General features: G+C 38.7%; 1 protein-coding gene across 1 annotated transcript in view; it reads right to left on the bottom strand.

The window, feature by feature from the left end:
* LOC110952854 (receptor tyrosine-protein kinase erbB-4-like) overlaps positions 1 to 26,264 on the bottom strand; it is a 338,821-nt gene that overhangs the window by 152,110 nt on the left and 160,447 nt on the right. The window contains 1 exon segment of the mRNA XM_051941926.1: positions 14,639 to 14,790. Coding sequence (XP_051797886.1) covers positions 14,639 to 14,790 — 152 coding nt within the window.

Below are 26,264 nucleotides of genomic sequence, written 5' to 3'. Positions count from 1 at the left end.
TGATATTTAGAAAACAGAACAGTGGCAAAATCTGGAAGGAAAGAAAGAGAATTACTTACTCCCTCTGCTTTATCGAACACTTACCGGTAATTTGTCAAATCAAATTGCATGCTTTTCCAGGAGCTCTGTGATATCAAACATCAGGCCCATTCTACATAGGATTTCAAGTAACTGCTGCTTCACAAAACAGCCATCTATATACATAACAAAAAGATGGGGTTTTTATTTATCACTATATGTGATGAGGAACAATGCTCATCTAATACAGTCAGTTGTGGGAGTAAATAACCTCTTTAAAGCGATAAAACAGCTGTAATTCAATGGGAATTGTGTGCGGCGCCTCTTGATATTCAGCAGCCTCAGATTTAAAAGAAAGGAAAGAAAATGTAACTATAATATATTCATCTCTTTGACGATGAAGATGCGCATTATGTCATTAAAACCCCTGTGTCAGCGACTGCCAAGGGATCATTTCAGGATGTGAATTTGTAAAATAGTGTTCGCTAATAAAACTATTTGCACCTGGTAAAACATGCCACAGATGTGAGTGAGGAGAAATGCCACGCTGTTTGACACTCAGTGAGTAACAGAGAAATGAGCAGGACTCCTTGTAAAAATAGAGGAAAATGCCACCAGAGCTTTATCCATTCCTGTCGGCCCCATGCATCTGCCACCATAATTTGTGATAATGACGGCATCCCAGCAGGGCCACTCTGTGCAGAGTGATTCGGAATTGATTTAGTGCATTAATTACGCCCCTGTTACGCCAGTGTCATGGACAATATTTTACAATTTGATAAGCAAAAGACGCGCCGTGGGATCATTTTGATGAATTGCGAGGGTTCGGCCGTGGCGCACTTTTATGGTCGTACCTTTTAATTTAACGGTAATCACTTTTCCCCTCCATGCCGTGGAAGAAGCAAGACTTTAATTCCACCTCAGAGACCTCTGCTCTGCACCATGTCTGCTTTGATCAGGCTGACAAAAAAGCAGGCATCCAATCAACCACACACACACACCAACATGCATGTGCAGAGATGAATAGGGCCATTCTGAGTTCCTGGCAGGTTGTGTGCATGCATGTTTAATATGCATGTTTGTGTTTACATGCATATGTTTCTATAATACATGCTGCATGAGTATGTGTGCGTTGTGTGTGTGTGTGTGTGTGTGTGTGTGTGTGTGTGTGTGTGCGTGTGCATCTGTTCTGTCACACTGGCCTCTTTGCACCTCTTTCTCCAGTAAAACAACAGCTCTCAAGTGCTGCAGGCAAGACAACCAGGAGCCCAGTAATGAGCAGGAGCAGTGTCTCAATTGTACCACCTACCAATCCCCCTGGGGCCTTTAGACACCCAACATCCAAAGTGAGGAACTGGAACTCCCACAGGAGTCAGGTCCAACAGTGGCAACCCCAGATTCTTATTTTGGCCTGTTTATCTTTACACTTTTTCTTAAAAAATAAAAAATAAAAATAGGCAACTGTGTAAGCAATATGCACGCACGGTATATTTGTTCTTTCATTAATACAAAATATTTTTTTCCGTTTACACAGTTTCAAACTTTTTGTTGCTTGATAGCAAAGCCTCAAATTGCCAGAATACTCTGAGGCACCATTTTATTTATTTATTTATTTATTTTACCAGGAATCCACTTGAACATCTGCAAAGACCTTTACAGAAAAGCACTAAATGTCAGAATAAAATACTTCTATTTGCACTATGCTCCACAAAACTGACATATTTCATACTCGGGTACCGGCTACATCTTGAAAAGTTCAGTTGTGGTGGCTCCAAACAAAATGCCAAAATATTCATAAAAGTAACAGCATATATATATATATATATATATATATATATATATATATATATTAACCTCTGTTTATATATCGAAAACGTAAAACCAAGTGGCAAACTCGTGCGTTAAAAAATAAAGTCAGTGTAGAAGTGCCAAGGACTGTAATTCTTTAAATAGCCACTTGAGGCATCCTCCAATAGTGACTCAATCCCTTTAGACACCCTTGTTAAAATGCCCAATTTTTCAGCGGAGATAAACATGTTTGCAGCCTAAAACATGCCATTTTTTTTACTATTCTTTATTTCACCAGGTAAGCTCAGTTTTAAGCAATTTCTCATTTACAGTGATGACCTGGCAAGAGGCTCGGTGGTGGGGTGGGGGTGGGGTGTCTGCTTTGTAAAGCTCATATGCTCACCGATGACAGCTAAAAGTGTAATGAATTTTTATGTAACCCATCAATTTCAGTTGCATTAAATCTAAAAGTTTTACATAATTACTTTGCCAAGGAATGCGGAGGAGTTGTGTGACGATTAGCGTTGGTTTGTCCATCTGTTTGTCTGTCTGTCTGTTCACAACATTACTGAAAAACTGACTAACCACAAGGTCCAAGTGATTAGATTTTGGCAGTGATTCGGTTTATAGTCTGGATCCACAGAGTCGTTGAAGATTTCTGGAGATAGCGGCATAGCATCACAGTAACTATGACAGCAAGTGAACACCACGTCAGCTGCCTGCTGATGATTACATGATTGCAATCCTACTACAAATCAACCACTGCAGGCTTATCAGGACGTATCCGTTGGAAATGATACAAGAAAGAATTGAATAAATTGTGGGGGTGTTTCCGAGTCCCATCAAGGTCACGTGATATGGTATCCATACATCATGTACACATGATTAACACACACCTCTGCCCAGCGCAAGGTAATTTTGTTTGTGGGTACATATTACACACTATATTAAAGGGCCACATTCCATAGTGCCGTGATTTCTGCTACAATTTTTTTTCAAGATTTCAACCATTAGAAGGAGAACCACTGAGCAGCCTTGGCAGAGTATTGTGCTCTCTGAGTGCTTTTCTCATTAAGACTGTAGCTGATTTGACTGACAGTACATGAAAGTGGTAAAGTGTTTCCACCATTAGCTCTCATAAACACCTTGTCAATCAGATGAGGCTCTTTTATTGGTTTGATCACATAACCTGGCAAAACTTCAACTTCACATAAATGCTTCTTCCAGAAACTTTAAAACATCTCAATTATTCACTGAAGAAAATTGAAAAAAAAATATATTGGTTTTGTTCAGGTGGAGCACTGTGTACACATTAAACAGCTCTTAAATTAATGTAATTTTTTTTAGAAGATGAATCAGCAGAGTGATTCAGTGCAGCAGAACATTTACCACTTAAAGACATCGTTTTGACCCTTACACAGCCATTGTGCTGCTGATGTCTTTAAGAACTTTTCACGAACTGCTCTGTGAAATAGCATGACTATGTAATAGATATGATGACATCAATTACTTCAGGGTATTTGTGATGGTTTGCATAAAGAATGCTTTGCATTTTAGTTTAAAAATATGCCCAGGATGGTGTGTATGAAGAGATGGATGACTCAGGCTTCAGTTCCATGTCTAAAAAAAAAAAACTGCCATGTTCAAGAAAGAAAATGTCAGCCCCTGTTGCAAAGTTCTCTTCCAGGAAACTATCATTGTCTGAAGATTATTATTTCTTTACTCTTACATACGATGCATTAAACTTAGTTACCCCCCAATTGCTTAAAAAAATCCCTAGGGTACATATCAGGTAATTGGAAAAATCATATTGAAACCTTACTGTTTAGCACCAGCATAAAAATATGAAGTCATGCACCTTTGTGCTTATGGAAAACGGCTGCACCTGCATCAACAAAGCATAAATAATGAGTTCATCCACTCTAAGCAGCACCTCACATGAAAAACGGTGTTTTTGCTGTTGTAGCTTTCATGCAAACACTTGGTTGTATTTATATTTCAAAATCAAAGAGACAGAAAGAGGAGGAAATGACAGAGATGTCTATTGCCGAGCCTCAAGACCTTTTGGCAGTTTGTTTTTGCCCTTATGCATTTATAAAGAAAATCAGTTGTATGAAACTAAAGCATCAGCTTATATCACACACTTGTGCTTTTAATTTTAAGGTGTACATCAATTTTATGAATTTTTTGGGACACATTTATGAGCTTAATGGAAGAAATGCAGACCCACTTTGGTCATGATTTGCCTCATATTGCCATTATCATCTTGCCCCATACATAGGGGCCAATAGGGTCCTCCTCCACTTTTTAGTAAACCAGAATACGTTATCAGCCATTTTAATCACTAATAAACAGAAAGTAAAGCAGATACCATAGCTATATGAAAATGTATAAAACGGAGCTTTGCAACATGTGGTAAAGAAAAAAACAGTCTGTATTTTACCTGAAAATGTAATCATTTTCCTAAGGTATTTTGGGGCTTAAACTACACCAAATGCAAACTTAAAATGCAAGTAAACAGAAACTGAAATAGCAAGTTAAGATGAAGCTTAAGGCAAAAATACTGTATTAATAATCCGAGACATTACTCACTCTCAAGTCTACTTGCTGAATGTCATCTGAAGTACACCACCTACCTTTCCTACCTGCAAATGCACATTTTTCTTGCTTTTCGTAACTTTAAAATTGCTGCTTCATCTCCATTGAATATTGTGAGAATGGTCTAATAAACCTCCTAGGAGGCGGAAGAGAAAAGAATGCCTATTCAATAACATCCAAATGCCTGTGTAGGTTTGTGTGTTGTGTCCCTCTACGTATTTTTAGATCTCTGAATCAAGTGAATCACGTGAACAAGAGGAATATCTCATATATTGGGAGTGTTGTTTTACCTTTTACTTTTATTTCTGCTTTTAGCTGTATCCTCTCTGAGCTTCCCCACGTCATTTCTGCTTAAATTAGTCAACTGCAGGAAACAGCTACACTTTGGTAAGGCAGCCAAAAAACCCCAGCAGAACAAAGAGTAAAATGCTATATTTTTCTTCTCTTGGACTTGGATGTCTCCATTACCCTACAATTAATGAGCTATAAGATACATCAGGGTAGTGCCACTGTGATCTGGCAGGGTGCTGGCTGGCACAAGCAGGGTGCTAATTTTCCCAGTGTTAAGAGCTGTAATTATGCAAACGCTGCTGGGCGCCCGCAAGGCGCTAACAGCCTCCTCCCATTCCAGGCGACAGTCCCAACCTTTTATGAGCTCCTCAGCTGGTTCAGAGGCTAATGAAACTGTGCGATCCGCCCAGCTAGCCCGCCCCTCTCAAAACCTGCAACCGGGATCATCGTGTCATTACACGGTGAAGAGGCCCTGCAGCAGCCATTGTGAAACATGGAGCACAATAGAGTGATAGGGAATGAGAGAGAGGAGTCCTTGACCTCCTCAGTGGCCCTGTCCTCTGCCTCTCTTGCTCTGTCTCTCTATGTAAATAACATCTCTCACTGTGAGGGAAGAGCTCTCTTCTCAGTTGCATCCACAATGCCTCCAGCACACAACACAAACCCAAAAAGATAAATTTAGATTGTCACGAGGAGGTAACTGTGGAAAAAATCCACTAAAATTGTATCAAAATAATCTGATCTGATAAAGTGAAATAACTTTTCATGAAAACTAGCAGTGTTTATTACTACAGATACCACTAGCTGATTGGCTTCCACCTATGAGCTCCTGGTCGAAAACCCCATTAGTCATTTTGAATCAAAAGAACCAATCCTTAATCAGAATTAGAACAAGACAGCTCTGTCGTTTTGTCTTTGACATTTCCCTGGTTGTTTTGGCATCGTGCTTTCCAGCTGTCTTATATATGCAGGAGTCCTCGGTTTACAACGTCCTCGACTTACGGCGTTTCGTTCTTACTGGTTATGTGGAACTAGTTGGTGAGCTGAACAAATGAATACATCATCACATGGTACTAGAAGATGGCTTTGTTTACATGCAGCGGTTGTACTTGGATTGTACTACATTTGCTAACTTTCTGCCCTTCATTTTGGTTTTTAAGTTAGACTCCTCTGATGGCAGTGCTTCTAAGAAAAGCAAAGCAGTCTCCCTGTGTGCTGTCTTCACTGCAACGTACACGCTGCAGCCGTCAACTACGTAAACTCATGCTAGCAAAATGAATCATGAGTAGTAGCAAACTTGACTTTTTTACTGTGGCTCTTGATGCACATTACTAACAGAGTGAAAACTGCAACATTAATACATGTGAATAAATCCATTTAACTTAACCAGTAAGTCCAAAAGTGAAGTTAATTAGTTATGTCATTGCCTATGTGGCGTTTACAAAGTAGAGAGCCATGCATCCAGAAAAGCACGTACATGTGTAATGCTAAACATCAAAATAGCAGACAGGAAGTGACAACCATCAACAGGCAACTTCAAAATAAACATTTTTTTTTCAAAATAAAAGTACATTAATAATTCTCCCTTAAGGGCGACACACCATGGAGGTCAAACTCGATATCATAAAATGCTTGGAACCGCAAAACACCAACAAACATCGGTATTATTAGATCAAGCTGTATAATGACTCATACAAAGTCACTGATATTCATGAATTTTATGAAGAACTGATCATTTTTGTGCTGAATATAATGGCTTTGCTTCTATTTTCTCTGGAGTTCTGACTTACTGCAAAAATTGACTTGCATCAATCTGTAGGAAGGGAACTCGAACGTAAGTTGAGGACTTCCTGTACATTGCAGGCAACCTGGGATACCAAATATATCTTCACACATAGACACTCAGTATTTTTGCTGGTATCTCACTGCAGCATTTTTGATGTCTGTAAGTAGTCATGGAGTTTCTGGTTCCTATAGCTCACCTCAGAGATATAACATGGATATTGCACTTATATAGGACTGTTGTATTCATTTAACTGTAACTTCACCCCAACTCTGAGTCTAACTCCACCTGCTGTATAATTTTTAAAATTACTACAAGGATGAAAACGTGTGCAGTGGCGAGAGTGGCAGGAGTGCTCGGTGACATCCTCAGGCCACAGAAAAAATAGAGAGTGACACAATCTGCGACATCAATGTGCCAGCCACCGCAATTACTGAAACCGCCACTTGAGGCTGGCTTCAAAAGCGGCAAAATCCCATGGACAACCATGTTAAATGTCCATTTTTACAGAAGAAATAAAACATGTTTACAAATTGGTACAAAAATAAGCTTTTATAGGTCAGTTCCTTACAGCTGTACAGGTGGTAAATATGCAATTTTCCCATTTAAACTGCTTAAAGGCTTAAAGTTAAGCATAATTAGCAGCATGGTCATTTTTAGTGACAGAGAAGTACACAGGGCAGGACAGTCACAGTCACAAATTTCAGATGGTAGAGGGAGCAAATGAGCAAAAAGTAATGCAAACTCTGGTGAATGATGAGTCCTGATCAAGATGTATTTGAAAATGGGCACACAGTTTCACAGACATCAAAAACCGCTCACCTCTGTTTAGAAGGTGTTCATATTTGTTTTTTATGTGTGTGGTTTTTTTTTTTTTTTTGATGATCTAGAGGAATTCCAAATTCACTTTGATAACTGACTAATAGGTTTCAGTCAGTTTTTAAGAAATGTAATATCAAAAGTCTGTGATTCCAGCTTCTTAAATGTAAATACTTTAGGTTTCTTTTCTCTTCTATTACGAAAAATTGAATATTTTTGGGTTGTGGATGGAACAAGACACTTGAGAATGCTATCTGGGACTCTGGGAAACATTGATTGACTAAACTAACAATCAATTGAGAAAACAATCAACAGCTTAATCAACAATGAAAATAAATATCTGCAATGCTATTTCTTATTATGACAGTAGATGTCTTGTTGAGCCATTCTCAACCCTTGCAATGCTCAATTTTTTTAATGAATTTGGTATATATATCAATATTTACATCATCATTGATGTATATCATAAAAGTACAGTCATATCAACAAAGAAGAGAAATCATGTCAAAGAAAAAGGTCATTCTCAAATTGTTAGCACACAATTGTCTTACTTTTTTTTTTTTTAATTCAAACTAAGTTGCAGAGCCTTAACCATAAAAAATGTTTCCACATCAAAGGTACACAAAAGTATGTCTCCATACAGTATATCACAAGCTACTGAATGAATGGCATACATGGCTGAAGGGCAGACACAGAAACAAGCGTGATAAAGCGGGGTCTGAATTACTGACGCTCGGTAAATTAACAGCACAGAGCCACATTCTCAGACGGAGAGAAGAGCGATCAGATGAGCTCTGAATAATGACACACGGAGACGCAGTAATCTCTGACTAACACACTGATTTGATCAGGTTATAGCAAGGACAGAAAAAGAAGAAAAAAATTGCACTGGAGCCAAGGCCATAATGTAAAATAACAAAGACGAAAGTTCATTATTAAAAAAAAGAACATCGGTACTCCAGGCTAACTGACCTTTACTCCCTTTAAGTATAGCCTGTGACCTCATTTTGACTCGGTAGCTCACAATGCTGCTGCTAATATAACATCTGCACAGCATGCAAGCAAGTAAATGCACAGATCACACATATACAGTAAGCAGATGAGGCAGCCAAGCACAGATTTCTGAGGATGTACGCTTTGAGAATAGCTGAGCTGCAGAATCACTGAACGCTTTCATTTACAGCTGAAATACAGCCCAAGGAAAATGGGAAGCCTTTGGTGTGAGAAGTCTCTTTTCTCTCCTGTCTCATCTCTTTTATTTTCCTCTCTCCTGTGTTTCCTGGCTGCGCTGAACTGAACTCACAGAGCCCCGTTACCATTTCTTTTTTTTTAAAAATGGGAGAGTTTGGGAAGGAGTGCTGGTTTTAAAAAAGCTGTATCTCTCTTTTCTCTCTGTCTCTCTTGGCTGGTGTTTGCCAGAGATAAGCTCAGCAACGAGTGTCTCTGTCTGCATGTCGACATAGAGTATACACCTCAGTGACTGTGTCATTCATCTCTCTTTATTGCTGAAGCCTGTTTGCGTGCATGTGTTCAAGTGTGTGTGTTTGTATCCCTAACTTCTGATAGATTTTCTCCTCTGGGGAGAACTTTCAGAGTTTAAAACACACTCAGTATCACAAAAGCTTTCCTGTATGTTGTTTTGTGGCTTTTTATACGGATATCCCCACCGTCCCTTGACTCTCAGCTGCAGCCCTGGCATCATGCCCTGTGTTTTGCAGAGCTAGCCGCCAGATTGATCCGGCTTTAATGAAGAGTCCTTCAGCCTAGGTGACATCATTAGCTGGTTGTGGGCCACTGCGGGCCACTTGGCGCAGCTCTGTGTTTCACTTCTGGGAAAATGGGTCATTCTGAGTGACAGACAGACAGTGTCCAGAGGAGCTGGGCAGCAAACTAGACAGCAGGGTATGCCAAGTGGCAACACGGTGATGCCCTTCAGACAACTGTGACTGTATTCACAAAACATTTTATCTCTCAAGCAAAAGTACTTCTGAGGAGCCCTAAAGAGTCAGAGTGAGAGGGTTTTACAGAGAACGCAAACCTCTAGACAACTTTAGTGAGCTGACCTTGCCCACAATTCACAATGAACCGATTCTACTGCAGTTTTAACCTACTTTGTAATGTCAAGTTCCTGACAGAAACTGAGATCAGGCTGGACATGCCATGAGAGCTATCAAGAATAGGTATAAACCTTGAACAAGCCAGAAATCTCAGCAAAGAATGGGCAAGTATTTAACTTTTATTATCTTGGGACATTTTCAAGCCAAAATTCTCTAGCTATCTAGTTACAGTTTATAAAATGTTAAGATTTGTTATTAATATTTTTAATATTTTTTCACAAAAATCTGATATTTTTCAGTAACTCATCAAGAAAATGATTACAAACCCATTCTTATGCTCAAGATGTCGAAGACTGCGTGACTGTCAAAGATACCCGAAAATGTCTTTTGGCATCACCAGTACATGCATAGGCGTTTTACCAATTTAATCCTCTCAACCCCCAAACTCACTTCCACGTTAAAAAGGGAGGTTTTCCTCAAAAAAAAAAAAAAGCAAAAAAAAATTGCACCACTAATCAGAACCAAAAGATGTAAAACAGAAAATCACTACATTTTCTACTTTCCCACAGCTCTTGGATGTATCTTGTAACGTACAGTTCTGTCAGCGACAATAATCTAATCCAAGCTTAAAATTGTAAGATTTTTGACAGCAGACAGGACACAAAAATATTTTTAAAGAAGCAGCATGGGTGAAAAACAGTATACAAACATGCATGCTGGTGGTAGGAAAAACTTTCAGGTTGTAGAGGGAGACCAATTTTTCATTTATTTTTTTGGCATATTGGTAACACTTATTAGCATTCGGGAAAATGTTGAACACCGATTAAAGCTTCTTTTAAATAGAATTAAACTTTATGAGTCGAATTGTTTCATTTTAAAAGACTTATAGCATCTAATTTAATATAGAATTAGAATTGTACCAGAGTACTATTTTGAGTTTTTACTTTGAGAAATGGTTGTGCTGTTTTCAGAGAGGTGCATGACTTCATACTGCAGTAAAAACAAAGAAAGAAAAACATACACACACAAAAAAAAAAAACACAGTGAGTGAAAATGTAACAGGATTTTGGTTCAGAGGGTTAAAACAGTCTCATAAGTGTGGATGGCATGTGGAAATGTAAGTCATAAGACTTTCTTCCAAGATATTGAGATTCATGAACATTCTATTTTCACTTAGATTTGATAGTTTAAATTTGTCATAATTCTCTGTTTAGTTAAATTTAAGCACTAGAACTATATGATCAAGTTCCAGAAAAAATCATGGCTTGGGTTAAAATAACACCCTTTCAAAGCATTTAACACGTTACAAGACAAACTTGTTAGAAGGGTCAATGTCAGCAGAGAACAACTGACTACAGACTTATGTCTGTTTCTTGAATTATCCAACTAACATGCAGATTGGAAAATGACACACAGGGTATTAAGTGGATTCAAATGTAACATGAAGGCATCCCACCACAGTAGCTGCATGTGATGTGAGTTAGACTGAGCTCTTATTACAAATTTAAATATTCATTATCTGTAGCCACGAAACTGACATAGCATTTATTGCATTATGATAGAGTGAGTTATACAAAAATGTACAAGATTTCTAGTAATATGTTAATATGAAACCAATGCAAAATTGTGTTTGCTTCCAAAAAAGTCTCCCAAAACTAATTTTTTTTGAATACATTTTGAGTTGCATGCATACTTCTTTGTCTTAAAATTAAACTGATAAAGACTGATCAGAAAGGGGTTGGCATTAACTGACCTCTGAGCTTGCAACATACAAATTAGCACCCCATATCGTTGCCAGCCAAAAGTGAGTTTTCAATGCAGTATACCAAACTGGGGTCAGACAGTATTAAACACCATTGTTGCTTGACTTGGTCACAGGCAGCAAAGGCCAATGTAGGTCAGTTGAGGTCACTGCAGACAGATTCTTACACATTTCCTCAAATATTTTAAAACTGCACTCTTCAGTTTTGCATCCTCCTTCAAGCAAGTGAGCTTTAGCATTTAGCTTCATGGTGACCTGATAGCAGTAAGCTCCACCCATGTGGGTCCCCAAGCTGGACTAAACAAACACAAAGATTTATTGTGAATAAAAATCTACTGAGATCTTGCTCTCTCTCCAAGTCCATTGAAAGGTGACAGAGAATGAGGGACAACCAGTGAGTAAAGCTGAACCTGAGGAGGCTGCGGGCCCATATCATCCATCAGCATGTCAGCATCCCACCAGGCAAAAATACCACCCCTTCCTGTCTGTCCCAAGCTTCCCTCCTTCAACCTCCATTTCTGCCCAGTGTACCCCCTCTTCTCTGCTAACTCTATATACACACTTTCATATAGAGAGACATATGCAGACACAAACACAGACCCTGTAATTTTAGCACAGCAACTGTTTTTGCCTGCCATAAAAGTGACATCCCTGTAGCTCTTCTCTTGCTCCCACCTTCTTTATTCTCCTCCATCTCTAATTCTTCCCTCCCTCCACTCTACGTCCATCCGCTGGCCCATATATATACTGTATGAACTGCTCTCCTCACCCAGCCGGCCCGTGGCTCACAATGCAGTGTATCTGTCAAACTGTGTGCAGCATATGCACATGGCTGATATGTACACATGCCGAAGTTGAACTTTGTGTGACCCAGTGTGCATGTCTTGTAAGTTTAAGGCAATATTCAAAAATGTTCAGACTGATAAATAAAAGAAAAACAGAAAAGAGGAAAAACTCTTAGAGCTTTGCTGCAAAAATGAAGCAACCCAACTCTCCAGCTTGTTCTTGAGAATTGAATAAAAAAATTGCCTTTGGCTCTCAAAAGTCTGATTTTAATTTGCTATCTGAAGTAATTTTTTTTATTGGAGGTTGTTGATGTTACTGCTTATTTAATGAGATAATTAATATTAAAAAATCCACATAAATGAAAGAATCTGTTTGTGAAAGCGGGATACAATACACAACAAATGGCACATCTGAATGAACGAATCCAGGTGGTGTGACCAACAGGGTGACAGCTACAATGTTCTCATGGCAACCACATCATCCACAAATCCAGACCCCACCCCTTCCCCACATTCACTTAACAATTCCCCAGATGCCTAATTGTTTCCCTAATGATGCTGGGCCTAATGGGACTGTTTATAGTGTTCATTTGATAGCACTGGCCCAGTAATTAGACTACACCCCACTTCATTAAACAGCATGCGAGGGGGGGTGGGTGGATGATTGGGGCCCAGTGCTACATACACTACAGTATATGAACAGGCCATTGCAAGAACGTGCATTTTTAAAAAACGCACTGTCTCAATGACAGGACCACATAAACACACACATACTCCGAGTCACAGAAAGCAGCTACAGACCCAAGAGACGTGGGTCTGGAAATGATGACACTTTGTATTCAGATTGCTACTCATTTGCCTGCAGCCTCTCAGTATCTTACAGACATTTCTTCCATTGTGCTTCTTAGTAGTGCTACAGTTCAGCTACACCAGTTACCTTAAACGCAAATGTAAAAAACATAAACTGTTGTTTCTTATAGGAATTTTACAATGTTTGCTCTTTGTTGCTTGTTTAGGTCATTAAACCAGAATCTCTTGGTACTTCCTTCTGCTGCTGAAAGCAAAGTGGGTCTTTTTAGTGGCAGTTCAGAAAACTTTAGAATCACCTCCCCATTACAGGCTGTGAACTTCACGACCAGTTTTCAATTCCTAATGAAAATAACACTTAATATGACCGTGTGCCTTATGTACCATGTGCCTTATGTTGTACGAAAGTTCAGTCAGTGCTTTGTTGTGTTTAACCTTCTGAAGTCCAAAACCCTTCATCATAAGTAAAAGACATGTTTTCTCAAAAAAAAAGAGCCAAAACCACACAGTTTGTCAGAGCAAGAAATTGTAAAACAGAAGGAACTGTCAACCGATACATATCTCATTTAGTCACTTACATTGTATTTCCATAACTGGATTCTGTAAATAACAGAATTTGACACGCTCTGTTTCAGCGATGACCAAAAGTCAAAGTTCCACTAATTTTTGGCTGAAATGGGCTGAACTGTAGACTGTGTATGCACAGAGCAGACAGGAGAGAAGCGGCCAAACAAATGACACATTCAAATTTTGTACAGAATATAGAGTCATCATTTTCCCATGTATTTGTAACCCGTGTGGGCACTTGGAATTTTTTTCTGTTTTGATTTCAGCTTTCAGTAATTAAAAAAAGACGAAGAATCCAAGTTTCTTGTTCTATAATTTGGTGCATTATAATTGTACTGCTACACTACACAAAGACATGTTTAAGTTTTCTCTGTACTTCCAGCTTAGGTTGTGTTGTTTCAGTAGAGGTGCAGGATTTCATACTTCAGTGAAAAATGAGCCCACAGTAAGGGAAAATGTGACAGGAATAAATGCTGTTCAAAAACTGCTTGGGGTTCAGAGGGATAATATGCTATATAAATAAAGTGATTTTATTTGGCTTATTTGATACACTGTGCACACACACACACACACACACACACACACAAATCTTCTACAGGCAACTGCAGGCCAGTATTAGTGTCCAAAAAGAACAGTATAGGTAGAAGACAAATAAAATTTGAAATCTCACCTTTGACATCACAGGTGTCTGTACAAAATCACTTGCAGTAGTTAGTAATTGATATTTACCACATATGAAGGAATTTTGCAGAACCGCATTTCCCTGTTCCATGTAAATCTTAAAAATGATCAAAGCTGAGATGAGCCTCAGAAGTAGGCTACATGTGTCCAAGTAAGATGCTGAAACACTCCAACTCTGTTTTTACTTGTGTCTTTATCCATGCTGCTAAAATTAAATTGCATCTGTCTGCAGTGTTGATACATTCTGACCCTGTTTCTTTGGCTGCATCTGAAATCACTGACTATTTACTACTATGTGAACTATGTTCACTCTTTAGGGTCTCCACATTCTGAGGCACTCTATAGCACTATATTGCTTCACTGATGATGCAAAATTCTGATTTTGAATGTCTAAAATATTGATTTAGCGTCCACCATAGGTAGCTTGAACTACTTAGTGGTTGGTACAAATTTGTGAGAAACAGAGATCTAGGTTTCATCTTGCTTCAAGTTACTAGAAACATCCAAATCCCCTTTCCCTGTTTTTCTGTCTGTCTCTGTCCATGGTGCTGAAACCCAGTTCTTGCCCTTTCCACAGTGCTAAAGCATCCAGCCGTTATCTTTCTTCATCTACCCATGCAGATATAGCACAATGCTGTGAACACCTAACATAAAACCAAACCAGACACTTTCAAATCCGTACCTTGAGAAAAGAGAGGTTGCGGTTCCGATCGATGCTCGTAATCTCTAAATTTCCCATGACAACTTCGCAGTTCTCGTAGAGCTTCTTCAGGGTGCGATACTGCTGGTCCAGGTCAGACAGAGTGCTCAACTTGTTCTCTGTACCAGGGCAAACTAGACACAGAGACAGAAAAAATGACTTACTTCAGAGGCATTTTGTCGTATGGAGTTGGTACACTGAGATATGATGACACATTCAAAATTTCAAGTATTGAAGTAACGGCCAAAACATGAATTAAGTTATATTGAAACTTGTCATTCATAACTGCGGTAGTCATTATTTTCAAAGGCTTGCTACCTTGATCACATACATAAGGATCCATATTGTAGTTGCTTAATACTTAACCAACCAACTAACCTGTATAAGTGACACTGATACTTATTTTTATTTTTTTCAGTGGTAAAATTGATAGAAAAATATCTTTTTCTTCTGAATTTTCACTGGGCTTCACTCTAACAAATGACGATTCTTTGCCAGCACTTAATGGGATTTTAACTGAAGCACCAGCCTTGAAAATGCATGGTTCGCTGACTGCTGTGAAGCATAGGCTCTTCAAAATGTTAGAATCAGTGAGATAATGAATGGAGAATGAGGAAAAGACTGAGAAACACTCAAGGTGGGATATTTTAGGACTGAAACTGAGTGTTATGGTGTGAATATGAGACAAAGAAAGAAAGAAAGAAAGAAAGAAAGAAAGAAAGAAAGAAAGAAAGAAAGAAAGAAAGAAAGAAAGAAAGAAAGAAAGAAAGAAAGAAAGAAAGAAAGAAAAGTGAGCAAGGGAGGATTGAAGGACAGAGACAACAGTGAGAGGGAATCGAGGGTCTGGAGATTACGTAAATTGCTGAAAGGAGTGCAGCTGACGTGACCCTCGACAATGAGGGAGCTCCGAGAGTCGAGACTTGGGGAGGGACAAGTGGGGGTAGAAGGCTGGATATCATTTCTCTGAGGCAGTGACCTGCAGTCTGGGTCTGGCACCGGCACACTGTTTAATCAAAGATATTCAAATTGCATTGGTTGACCTTTACAGAGGGTTTCACTTGGAGATTTTACTCGGCTGACGAGATTACAAGACTTTGAAGATATTATAGTGAGAAGACACAGCGGCTCTGTTGGCATGTGGGAAGGCCAGGCAATTAGAAACAGCAAGATTTTTTTTAATCTTTTTTAGCCACATGCACAAAACAGACATGAAAGCGTAGATGCAGCTGTCAGCACCTTCTGCAAAGCTTCCAGTTCCCAACACCTACAACTACAGCCAGACAAACACACACATATATATACATACATACATATATACATGTATGAAAAAATACCAAAAAATGCTGCAACTCATTTACATCCCTTGATGACAACAGTTTCCTTAAACACTAGCAGCCTTCTCCAGCAGGACAATGTGTAATGCTTTCACATTGCAAAAACAGCCCATGAACAATTTGAAGAAGAAGAACATCAGCCCAATACATTCACCTGGCCTCCAAATTCCCCAAATCTCAATCCAATTGAGCATTCACTGGATGAGCTGCAAGTTGCCCGATTCATGAAGGACCAATCCTGCAATCCCAGGATCCACTGTTATTCTTCCAGTGCTAGACATCACGACACCCCTAGAGTCTCTGTCACCATGGCACAACAAACCAGAGCTGATTTTGGTGGCAAACAGGGGCCTGACACAACACTACGCAATAGGTTTTAATGTTGTGGCTGATTAGTGTGTATACAGAGACCTGTTTCATGTATATAAGGTGTCAGTAACGTTGTATTTATTGTTAAAACCTGTATTTGCACAAAAAATCTGGCCTTAAACATGGTTTCTTCCACGTAAATGCACATAGTAGGTAAACACCCATTTTCCTTATGCAACCTGTTGCTCTTGTTTAAATGCATGTGGGGTTTCATTTGATGTAAATGCTTTAAGAACAAGAAAAGACAATGAAATCTATTATAGGGTCATTCTACCTCACTTCATCAAATTAAAAAAAATAAAATTCACATGCACACACTCGCATATAAGTGAAGACATTATTTACGCAGCCCTCTGATGCCCTTTGATGTTAAATCACATTGTCTCCACTACATTATTGTCTTTCCCATGAAGTCAGCACTCATATTTGAACCATAATAAAAACCAGAGACGTCTTTCTCGGATGGCAAAACATGTCATCTTTGACAGAGTTGAATTTTAAATATAGAATGGTCTGACACTAATGTTACTCCCTAACAACACACAGTGAGTTGGTGTTACAGCTGCGTCACGCTATCATATTTTCTGACAAAGTAAAACTAAGAATGACATGACATCATGGAGGTAACTGAAGAAAGACAGCAATGTTGGTCATTTTAACTTGAACTTTTTCTCTTAACTGAAACAGGAGACACCATTTCACAACGTCGTTATGAACTAACCTCTCGGCTCAGCCCACTCCTGTAATGTTGCCTGGCTGTAGCTTACTCCTGTACATTACTGAGGATTGCATAGTCAGAGCTCCATGTACTGGACAAATGGTGCAAGGACATCATTCTGCGTGACTCTGACACTTAACAGCATTTACTGTTTTATGAGAAATTAGCAATATATTGGCGTTTAAACGGGAAAAACTCCGGCTGGTGATGACTATTTTGAAAAGGGCTATAATCAGCTGACTGAATCGGCTGGCTGATAAGTGAGTCGGGCCCTACTATTTACAGTCTTCCATTTCAAGTTGCTTGGTTCTGCCACTACTGAATTAACTGCCCATTTGCGCAAATGCGATGGCATGCACGACGGTAAGTCTACTTGGACTAACTGCCTGAAATGTCAATGCCAGTTTCAAGGATTTTGAGCCATTCTGCACTGCAGATGTGTTAACTTCATGAAAATCCTAATCAGAATAATCATGATGATGGATTAATCCACGTTAACTTGTTCATTTTGACAGCCCTAATGTGTACCGTGTGCTTGTTTTTAAATTTCTTTATCAAGATCTGTTTTATTTCATTATAATTAGAATGTTGTTAGCAAAGAGTTGGTCACATAGAAACACTGTCGGGGAAATTGGTCATAATAATAGATAGTGTACTGATGTCTCAAAAGCTAATGTTATCTATGATCCTGAATTTTATACATGATCAGCTCAATCAACAATTACCACAAAAAAAGTCAAATTAAAGACGGTTAGATTTGGGGCATTTGGTGAATTGAGGCAGAATGACACTATAATTGGCATGTCAAACCCACAAGTGATACAAGCCACTGATATTTGCTCTTCATCTCTTTGCAGAAAGACGTTTCAACAATGCAAACGATTGCATTTGTCTGCAGTGCTAATGACAAATGCGTGACAATTGCCCAATGCAGTGCCGACCACTGTAGTTAAATCCTTCTATTTCCAATCTTTTCATTTCCTTTCCACCAGTCAGTCAGTCAGCCTCTGCAGCCTCAGTCCTGTGACCATCTGCTCCTTTCAGCTGGCACCATCACCACGTTACCACAGGCAGGACTGGAGGTTTGTGCGGCGGCGCTTGCATGCGTGTGGTGGGCACCGGAATGGAGTTTGGCTCAGTGTAATTAAAATGCTCATTAAAGTTTGCCAGCAGCTCAACTCTGAATAGGTCTTACTTTTAAAGCTGAATATAATTTGTTAGTTGCTTTCCTGCTGCACCAACAGTCAGCTGTTTTGGCAAGGCAATATAATTTTTCATTTGCTTAATGTTTACCTACTTAAATACCTTACTTCAATGTTCTGTCTGACCCCATTCAACTACGTCAAGTAAACATTTAAATTTCTGATGAATTCAAAGTGAACTGGTTGTTTTTTTTTTTTTAAACTAGATGTCACCATACTGCAGATGTTTCCCACCTTTATCAAGTATTTTTAAATACAAATTTTCCTTGAAAGTAAACGATACTTAAACTGAATATTATAACATATCATGCAAGTAAAAGGGTTGCTTTGCAATCGAGTGTAGGTGTCGCATATTGGACATGTTCATTAATGAAGGAATTTTTAAAAAAAGGAAACAAATTTTTAAAAGAAAAAACTCCATTGTACCGCTTCCTCACCAGTAATATGATGAAGATTATAATTAAATACAATTTGTGATTCAAAAGTTATGATTCTGTTCCTGTTGGACACAAAGGAAGGATGGCATGGTTGTGTGCATGAATTAGATGCCACATGATTTTGCTGCACCACCAACAGGACCTACAGATGCATCTTTGTGGTAGCATGCAAGTGTGAATTTGCAGTTTCACCTTGGATCAGGAGAAGCAGCACTGTGTCAAAGTCTGCATGGATCTTGCTCAGTAGGCCCAGAATGACCAAACCAATCATAACTCGCAACAAGAAGTGGCTCTACACCTACAATCCAGAGACCAAACAGCGCTGTTTGTAGGAGAAGAATCTGCAGTCTCCAGAACAGAAGAATTTATCCTCTAGGGCTGAACCGTCAACCTCAAGTTGTACTGTAACGTCTGAAGATGTCAAAAAGAGAACATTTGGTGCAAATGACTTGAAATATAGTGTGATGACAAATGGATGCTCCATAATGACAATGCGAGTGCTCACAACACAAAAGTTTTTTTTGGCAGCACCAGTACAAACGTCACACCCCACCCACCCTACTTGCCAGATTTGGCTCCCCCGCTACTTCTTCCTCCTCTGAAATTCAAGTCGAAGGGTTGCCATTTTGCCACCGTGGAGGAGATCTAGCATAAATCACAGATGGTGCTTGACGCGCTTATAGAACAAGACTTCCAGAGAGCATTCCAAACATGGCAGAAGCACTGAGAGGTGGAAGACTCCTGGTTTGCGTCCTGGCCTGGGCCTGAGATCTATCTTTCTCTTTGGAGTTTATATGTTTTCCTTGTGCATGCATGGGTTTTCTAAGGGTACTCTGGCTTTCTCCCACAATCCAAAACATGCTCAGGTTAATTGGTGATTCTAAACTGTCCATAGGTGTGAATGCGAGGGTGATTGTTCGTCTGTATATGTAGCCCTGTGAGAGACTGGTGACCTCTCCGGAGTGTCAGCTGCCTTTGCCTTAAGTCAGCTGAGATAGACGCCAGACCCCAGTGACCCTAATGAGGATTAAGGGGTGTATAGATAATGGATGGATGGACGGATGAAAGAATGGATTGATGAATAGAATTTGGGGATAATATATCAAAAACTATTGATTTCAGTTCCCTTTTATGCTTTTATATGCTTTGAAATTCTTGCTTTTTAAAGACTGAAATGGGTAACTGCACTGTTTTAAAGTGCAGTTCTGGTTTTTCTTTGAGAAATGTTTCAGTGTGCTTAACTGGCTTCTATGTGTTTTTCCTCCTTTCTTTACTCTCATTCAATCAGTGAATGTCAGTTCTGTGTTATGTTATCTGCTTCAAGCTGGAATTAATTAATGTGGAAACAGTTAGTCAGGAAAATAATTAGCAAGCAAAAGCATGAATCAGCAACTATTTTGATTATCAATTGCTTTTTAAGTAAAATAGAAACACTCTTTCCAAATTTGTTAATGTCTTGGCAAAATGAATAACTTTAATTTTAGGAAATTAATGTGCTGTAGCACGCCAGAAACTTTCACGTAGCTTCCCCTGATTCTGAGGGCACTCTTGGATGCAAGGAAGATGAATGGTCACCATTGCAGGTTTGGCAAGGACCACATTTTTGCATTTCACCTTTTGCCATGTCTTGAAAACAAAACTGTTCAACAATTTCAACAGTTTTAGAAAGGGGGAGTAAACACAAGTCCCAAAGAGCTATTGCATAGTTGAACTTGCCCCTATATTGAACAACATTGAGAGCTCATAAAATTCCATATTGCTTTATGGATCGTTGGCTGTGCAAAGATGAGCGCGCTTCCTCTCCTCTGTGATCCTCCATATTGCTTTGGGTACAGGCTGTATGAGATAGAATGGCAGTGAGGGGACCTGAACTACGGTGATAAATGAGATTTGCTGACCACACACACACACACACACACACACTCACACAGATGACTTATTAGATGGAATGGGTTAAGAGCGGCTACAAACTCGAAGGAAGTCTGTGCAAGGATCTAAAATTGGTCCGATCGATGAATGTGCGCAAGGATTCTTTTTTATTTTTTCTGTGTGTGTGTGGAGATGAAAGGTTGGCTGGCTTCTGTAATAATCTGTTATTGAAACTTACTTGCAGGTGTGTGCGTGGTGATAAAAGATCAGAGGGTAGAGGTGAAAAGTGAAGGGAAAAACAACTCTTGAAAGCCAATATCAGCCGACAGCACACACACACACATACAGACAAAGAGAGAAATAGCACTTATTCGATGCAAGCAAGGTAAAGCCAAGCAAAGAAACAGAATTGAAAAAGAGAGAGAGGCAGAATAACAAAGAGAGACACAATCTTGTATTTGCGAGAGTGGGAATGACGTCCAGGAGCATTAGCATTCATATCAACACGCTCTACTGTAAATGCTCTTTTCTATGGGCTCATTTCAAAAGTGTCTAGATCCATCTGCTCTACTTCTTTCTCTCTCTCTCTCTCTCTCTTTGCAATTCCTTTTTGTCTCTGCCCTTAGCCATCCATTTCTCTGTCTCTGACTTCTCTCTCTGACTTCCTCCAGTCTCCTTTCTCTAAGGATCAGCAGTGGACAATGTAAGTATTGAGCTGTTGCCTTTTTCCCCGTTAATGCATCGGGTGACACTCGGCCATGTCCACTTGACAGCTCAGGTGTCTGTATGTGTGTGTAGTGGCGGAGCTGATATCTGCCAGTCAGCATAATAAGCAGAATGTCTCTACAGTTATCTTTGCAGAGATACATGCAAGTCAGCAGGATGCATGACATAACAATGCATGTTGGTTAAGTTTCACTCATTTAAAAGCTATATCTGCAATAGTGCACACAAGAAAACAGTTGTTCTACATCTTTGTATGAGGCAAAAGATGCTCTCAGTAGTTTTGCCTTTTTTGTATGGCTGACCTGAATTCATCAGAATTTAGACTGACTCGAAAATCCGTATTTGAGTTCTGTGCATTTGTTGTTTTGCAATGTGTGAATGCATTAACAAAAAATAAATAAAAATCAAAGCAGCCCATAAGATATGGAATAGTAGTAGAATTCCAACATTGTTAACTGTTCTCAGACAAAGAATTTAGTGCATGAGAGCTCCCATCTAATGTTTGCATTACTGACACTATGACTACAGCATATGACGTCTGACCATGCAAGTAAGATTTCAATACACTGTCTGGATGCAGTCTATAGCCTGAGAAAAGTTTTGTTAGGTTACCATTCATGGCTTAATGTAGGTACATGCAGTGTCTGTCTTGTTGACCTCTCCCTCGTACAAAGATTTTCACATAATTGTCCACAAAACATCAAGGTCCTCAAAATTGTTATTTTTGTTATTTTCATATAATGCCACACTCAGTCCAGCAGTAAACTTTACATACCATTCATCCAGGCTGTCACTGGTGTTTTTTCATTACATATTTTACCAGCAAATGAATAAATAAATATCTGAACTCAGGATTAGTTCTATATATGGGTGTCTGGAAACAAAGCCTGTTAATTATAACATTAAGGCTTGATGCATTATGCGAGCACATTGTTTTTAAAACAAACTGGTACAATAAGAGCGTGTTTCATAATTTTCAAGGCGTGACTGATGAATTGTATTATGATACACTGAAATAGAAGTCAAGAAGGCGAAATGAACGGCAGGGAATGCATTCCGTAGCACTCTTAGCCCACAAAAAAAAGTTTTAAATGAATGCTTCCATTACATTGGCGAGAGGTACAATATTGAAGCAGTGTACGGCTAATACTTGGACAGAACCAACAATGGCATTGGGTTAGAAGATTTGGGACTGCTATCCAAGGCTCAGTGGGTAAGAGATATGTTTGAGGAGGACACAGGTGGCATTCTGGTCTAAAAGATGGCGCACTATACCTTGTCTGCCATGCTGTCTTTTGTTTCCAAAAAAGTTCACACATCCAAGAGACCTACCTGTGACACTGTTCAGTTGTGCAACGGTAATTCCAAATTGACTGACAAATATTGTTTTTAACTGCCTTTTAAAATGACCAATAAGAGAATGTTGCAACCTCCATTAGCAGGCCTGCACTTTCATTACAAAAACGATTCAGATAGGTGTTTTCTGATCTGCCACCCACTTCTGCCGAACGCTTATATACAATATACAATAGGTAGTATGCACTAAGTTTGAGTGCAAACTAATTTGTTTAGGTCAGAGACTGATGATACACACATTTAAAAGGTTTCATTACTGACAGTATACAACACGCTGAATCCCGTGTCGCGTGCTTTGCCTACCGAACTATCAATTCCTCTTTGTGAGGTCTGGCGAAGCGGCAACACACAACTTTTGGACTTTTATGGACACAGTCATTATTATGTGGCTGTGCCAGCTTTTTGTCAAGTAATGGTAAAAACAGGCAGTGTTTGAGCAGTTAAACAACAGGCCCATGCATTTATCAACAGCAAGAATGACAAAGCAAAGCTGAGTAAAATGAGCAAAGAGACAGGAGAAGAGAGGAAACAAGAGAGGAAAGAAACTAGTCTCAGACGATGAATGAAACTGAGGGAGGAACAAAACAGATGCGGAAGAAGGAAAAAACAATGAAAGGAAAAGAAAAAGTGAGCTGTTGGCAAGAGTATCCCACAGCCCAATTATCATGCCCTCAACAGTAAAGCAATGACTCATTGCTTCACTAGAGTGTCCTCATTCACTTTGCTGATGCTCATGTCTTTATGACTAATAGATAATGAGCGAGAAAAGGAAAGGGGACGACTTAGGCTAGGAGTGACATTGCAGCAACGACAATGAGCTGATCTTTATTTCCTCTCTGTTTACATGCAGATGTCTAAATTCCTGGAACATACAAGTTAATTAACAAATTGTGGTAATTAACACCAGGCAGGTGCGAGCAGAGACTTGTGCGATTGCACGAGCATTTCTGAACCATCCATGGAGTGAGAGATGAAGGCAGACGGTGGCCTCCTTTGCTCATTCTCACTGACATGCTGAGCCGCGCTTGGTCTCATTTCTCACTTCATCTCCTCGTCTTCTTTACAGTCCTGCCTCATTTCAGGTTTTTATTCCGTCTGTGTAGGCACTCTTATCATGTTTCCATCCTCTGTTTTGTTGCAGGTCTCAACTCAGACTGATTCGTTTCTTCTCTTCTTTTTTTCCTCCTTCTTATTGCTCTGAAATGGTTTAAGAATCAGTGAGGCTGTTCAGTTATCAATTATATAAAACTGCGCTTGAGAACACACTGCATCGTTGGCCTGTAAATCCTTCAAGTAGTAGGATCTAAATGGCAATCTGAATCCATTATAGGAATGGTGGACTCCACCAGAACCAATAGAAACTACTGTGTGAAGGGATAATTACTAAATAAAGGAAATTATTCCGTATATTCCACATCAATGTAATTTGACATTTGATACCTCCAAAGGTCTCCCATCTTTTTGAAAATGCACTACACTCCCTTTCGCTTCATTTTTTGATGTTAGAAATGGAGATTACAGAACAAAATGTATACATTTTAACAGCTGTAATGGTTCAGGGCTGTAATGGTTGACTGAGTGGGTGGCAAAGCAGCAGCAGGAGGTCAGCCAACTGACATGAACATGACATAAGTAAAACAGAGCAGGTTCCGAGCTTTGTCAAGAGGTCACAGCTCTATTCATTGGAGTGGTGGATTTTAAGTATGGAAACACTGAAGAAGCTGCATTTTCCTGAGCTGATTTGCTGTTAAAACCGCAAGAATAAAGATCTCAAGTGTTATATCTGATAAACAAGCATGTATGGGACATAAGGGTTTGGAGCGATCGATTTCTGCAGCACAAGGGCAAAACATCCACTCACAGTTTGTCCTCAATCTCACAGACATTCTTTCTGACTGTTAGTTTTTTCAAGAGGACAAAAAAAGCAAGAAAATCCATTGAAATATAAATGCAGTGAGCAGTAATTCATTATCTGCTAACCCACTTTTTAAAAAGTTGTTTGTTCACAGTGTATCTGACGGTGTTTCAGTAAGACAGATCATAGAAGGGGGGAAAACCAGATGAAACATTTGAAATATGCAACAAATTCCTACTGAACCAGTCATTTTTTTCTGTTGTGACAAAGCTGAGGTCTTACATGGCCACAGTCTAACATATGATCTGTTATGCATATGCCAGGGGAGTAGCACTCATTTTTAAAAAAAGAATTTATTATTCTTTATTCCTGCCACATCCGGGCAGTCTGATCAATAAAGGTCAAAATAAACAATTTCTTCCGAGTAAGAAAAGCAATAACAACATTTTTTAAATTACAAGAACTTTTTCTTTCCCCCTTCCTGAAGATTAAAATATGACTTTAGACTCAGAAAAATCCCATTTGCTGTTCTCTCTGTCACCTCTGCAATCATTTCAAATTCATTGTTCAGAATTATTGATCAGACCGCATTGTGCCCAAAGGAATAACAAAACTGATTTATTAAATTAGGCAGAAATGATGTATGTGAAGCTTTTTAAACATGTTGTTTTGTTCTATTTCTATAGAGGTTGAATTTAAAATGCTGGGTTTTTTTTGTTTGTTTTTTGCTTTTTAAAAAAAAAAAAAAGACGGAACAAATGAAACAAGTCTGAGTTACAATAAGGCGTTATTAAGATTATTGAAATATCTAGAACATTGTAAATCACAAAATATAAAATAACTGCTAAGAAATACGGTATTTAGTATTATTTCACTATAGAGCATAGGATAATTAAATATTCTACTGATCATGTTCTATAATATTTTAACTTGATATTTTGGTCAAAACAGAGAAAAGGAGTCATTTAATTTACAACTGCAAGCTCCATTTTTCCAAATTGAAAAAAAAAAAAGTAATCAGTAGTCTTATTTTGAAAAAAATACTTCTGGAAATGTTTGCCATTTTGGGTTGAAAATTTTCTGAAATATATATTTTAAATTATAATAAAAACCAAAAACCATAAAAAACTACTAACCATTTATGTGTTATATGACAATTACAATTTTCTTTTACAGATTTTTTAGAAACAACTGCATATAATGAGGGATTTTTTTTTTAAATTATGAAAGCTTTGAGGATTTAATTTACTGTTGACCCACACATTGATTAATATGAATCTTAGAAGACTCATTCAATTTACAAGACTAGGCTTCTCTAAATGAATGGGAAGAGAGTCATAACTGCAATTTCTATGTTCACCTGAGCATAAAAACAACATGTATAGAATCAAAAGTAAAGAAAAAAGAACAACAACAAAACAACGCTTAAAAAATTAGGTGATTTTGTCAGACATTTTTTCCATGCCTTTTCCATTTCTAGACTCAGTTTCTACACTTCCATTTTGGCATATGTTGAACCTGTCACACAAAATCTTTATTTTGTTCTGATTTCATCAGTTATTTCCTGACAACATCAGAGGAACAACTCTTAACTGTCGTAAGCAGTGTTTTCATACAAGAAACATCTTTACATGGCATAAAACTGGGACAAAAGTCAGATTTAAACCTTCAGCTTACTAAAAAAAATGTTATTGAAACTATAAATGATGAATTTTTGTGTGAGTGCAAAGCAAACAGAATAT

This window comes from Acanthochromis polyacanthus, chromosome 22, assembly GCF_021347895.1.
Source record: "Acanthochromis polyacanthus isolate Apoly-LR-REF ecotype Palm Island chromosome 22, KAUST_Apoly_ChrSc, whole genome shotgun sequence".
Taxonomy (NCBI): Eukaryota; Metazoa; Chordata; class Actinopteri; family Pomacentridae; genus Acanthochromis; species Acanthochromis polyacanthus.
The sequence above is the reverse complement of the archived record's forward strand: the minus strand, read 5'-3'. Positions and strand labels throughout refer to the sequence as shown.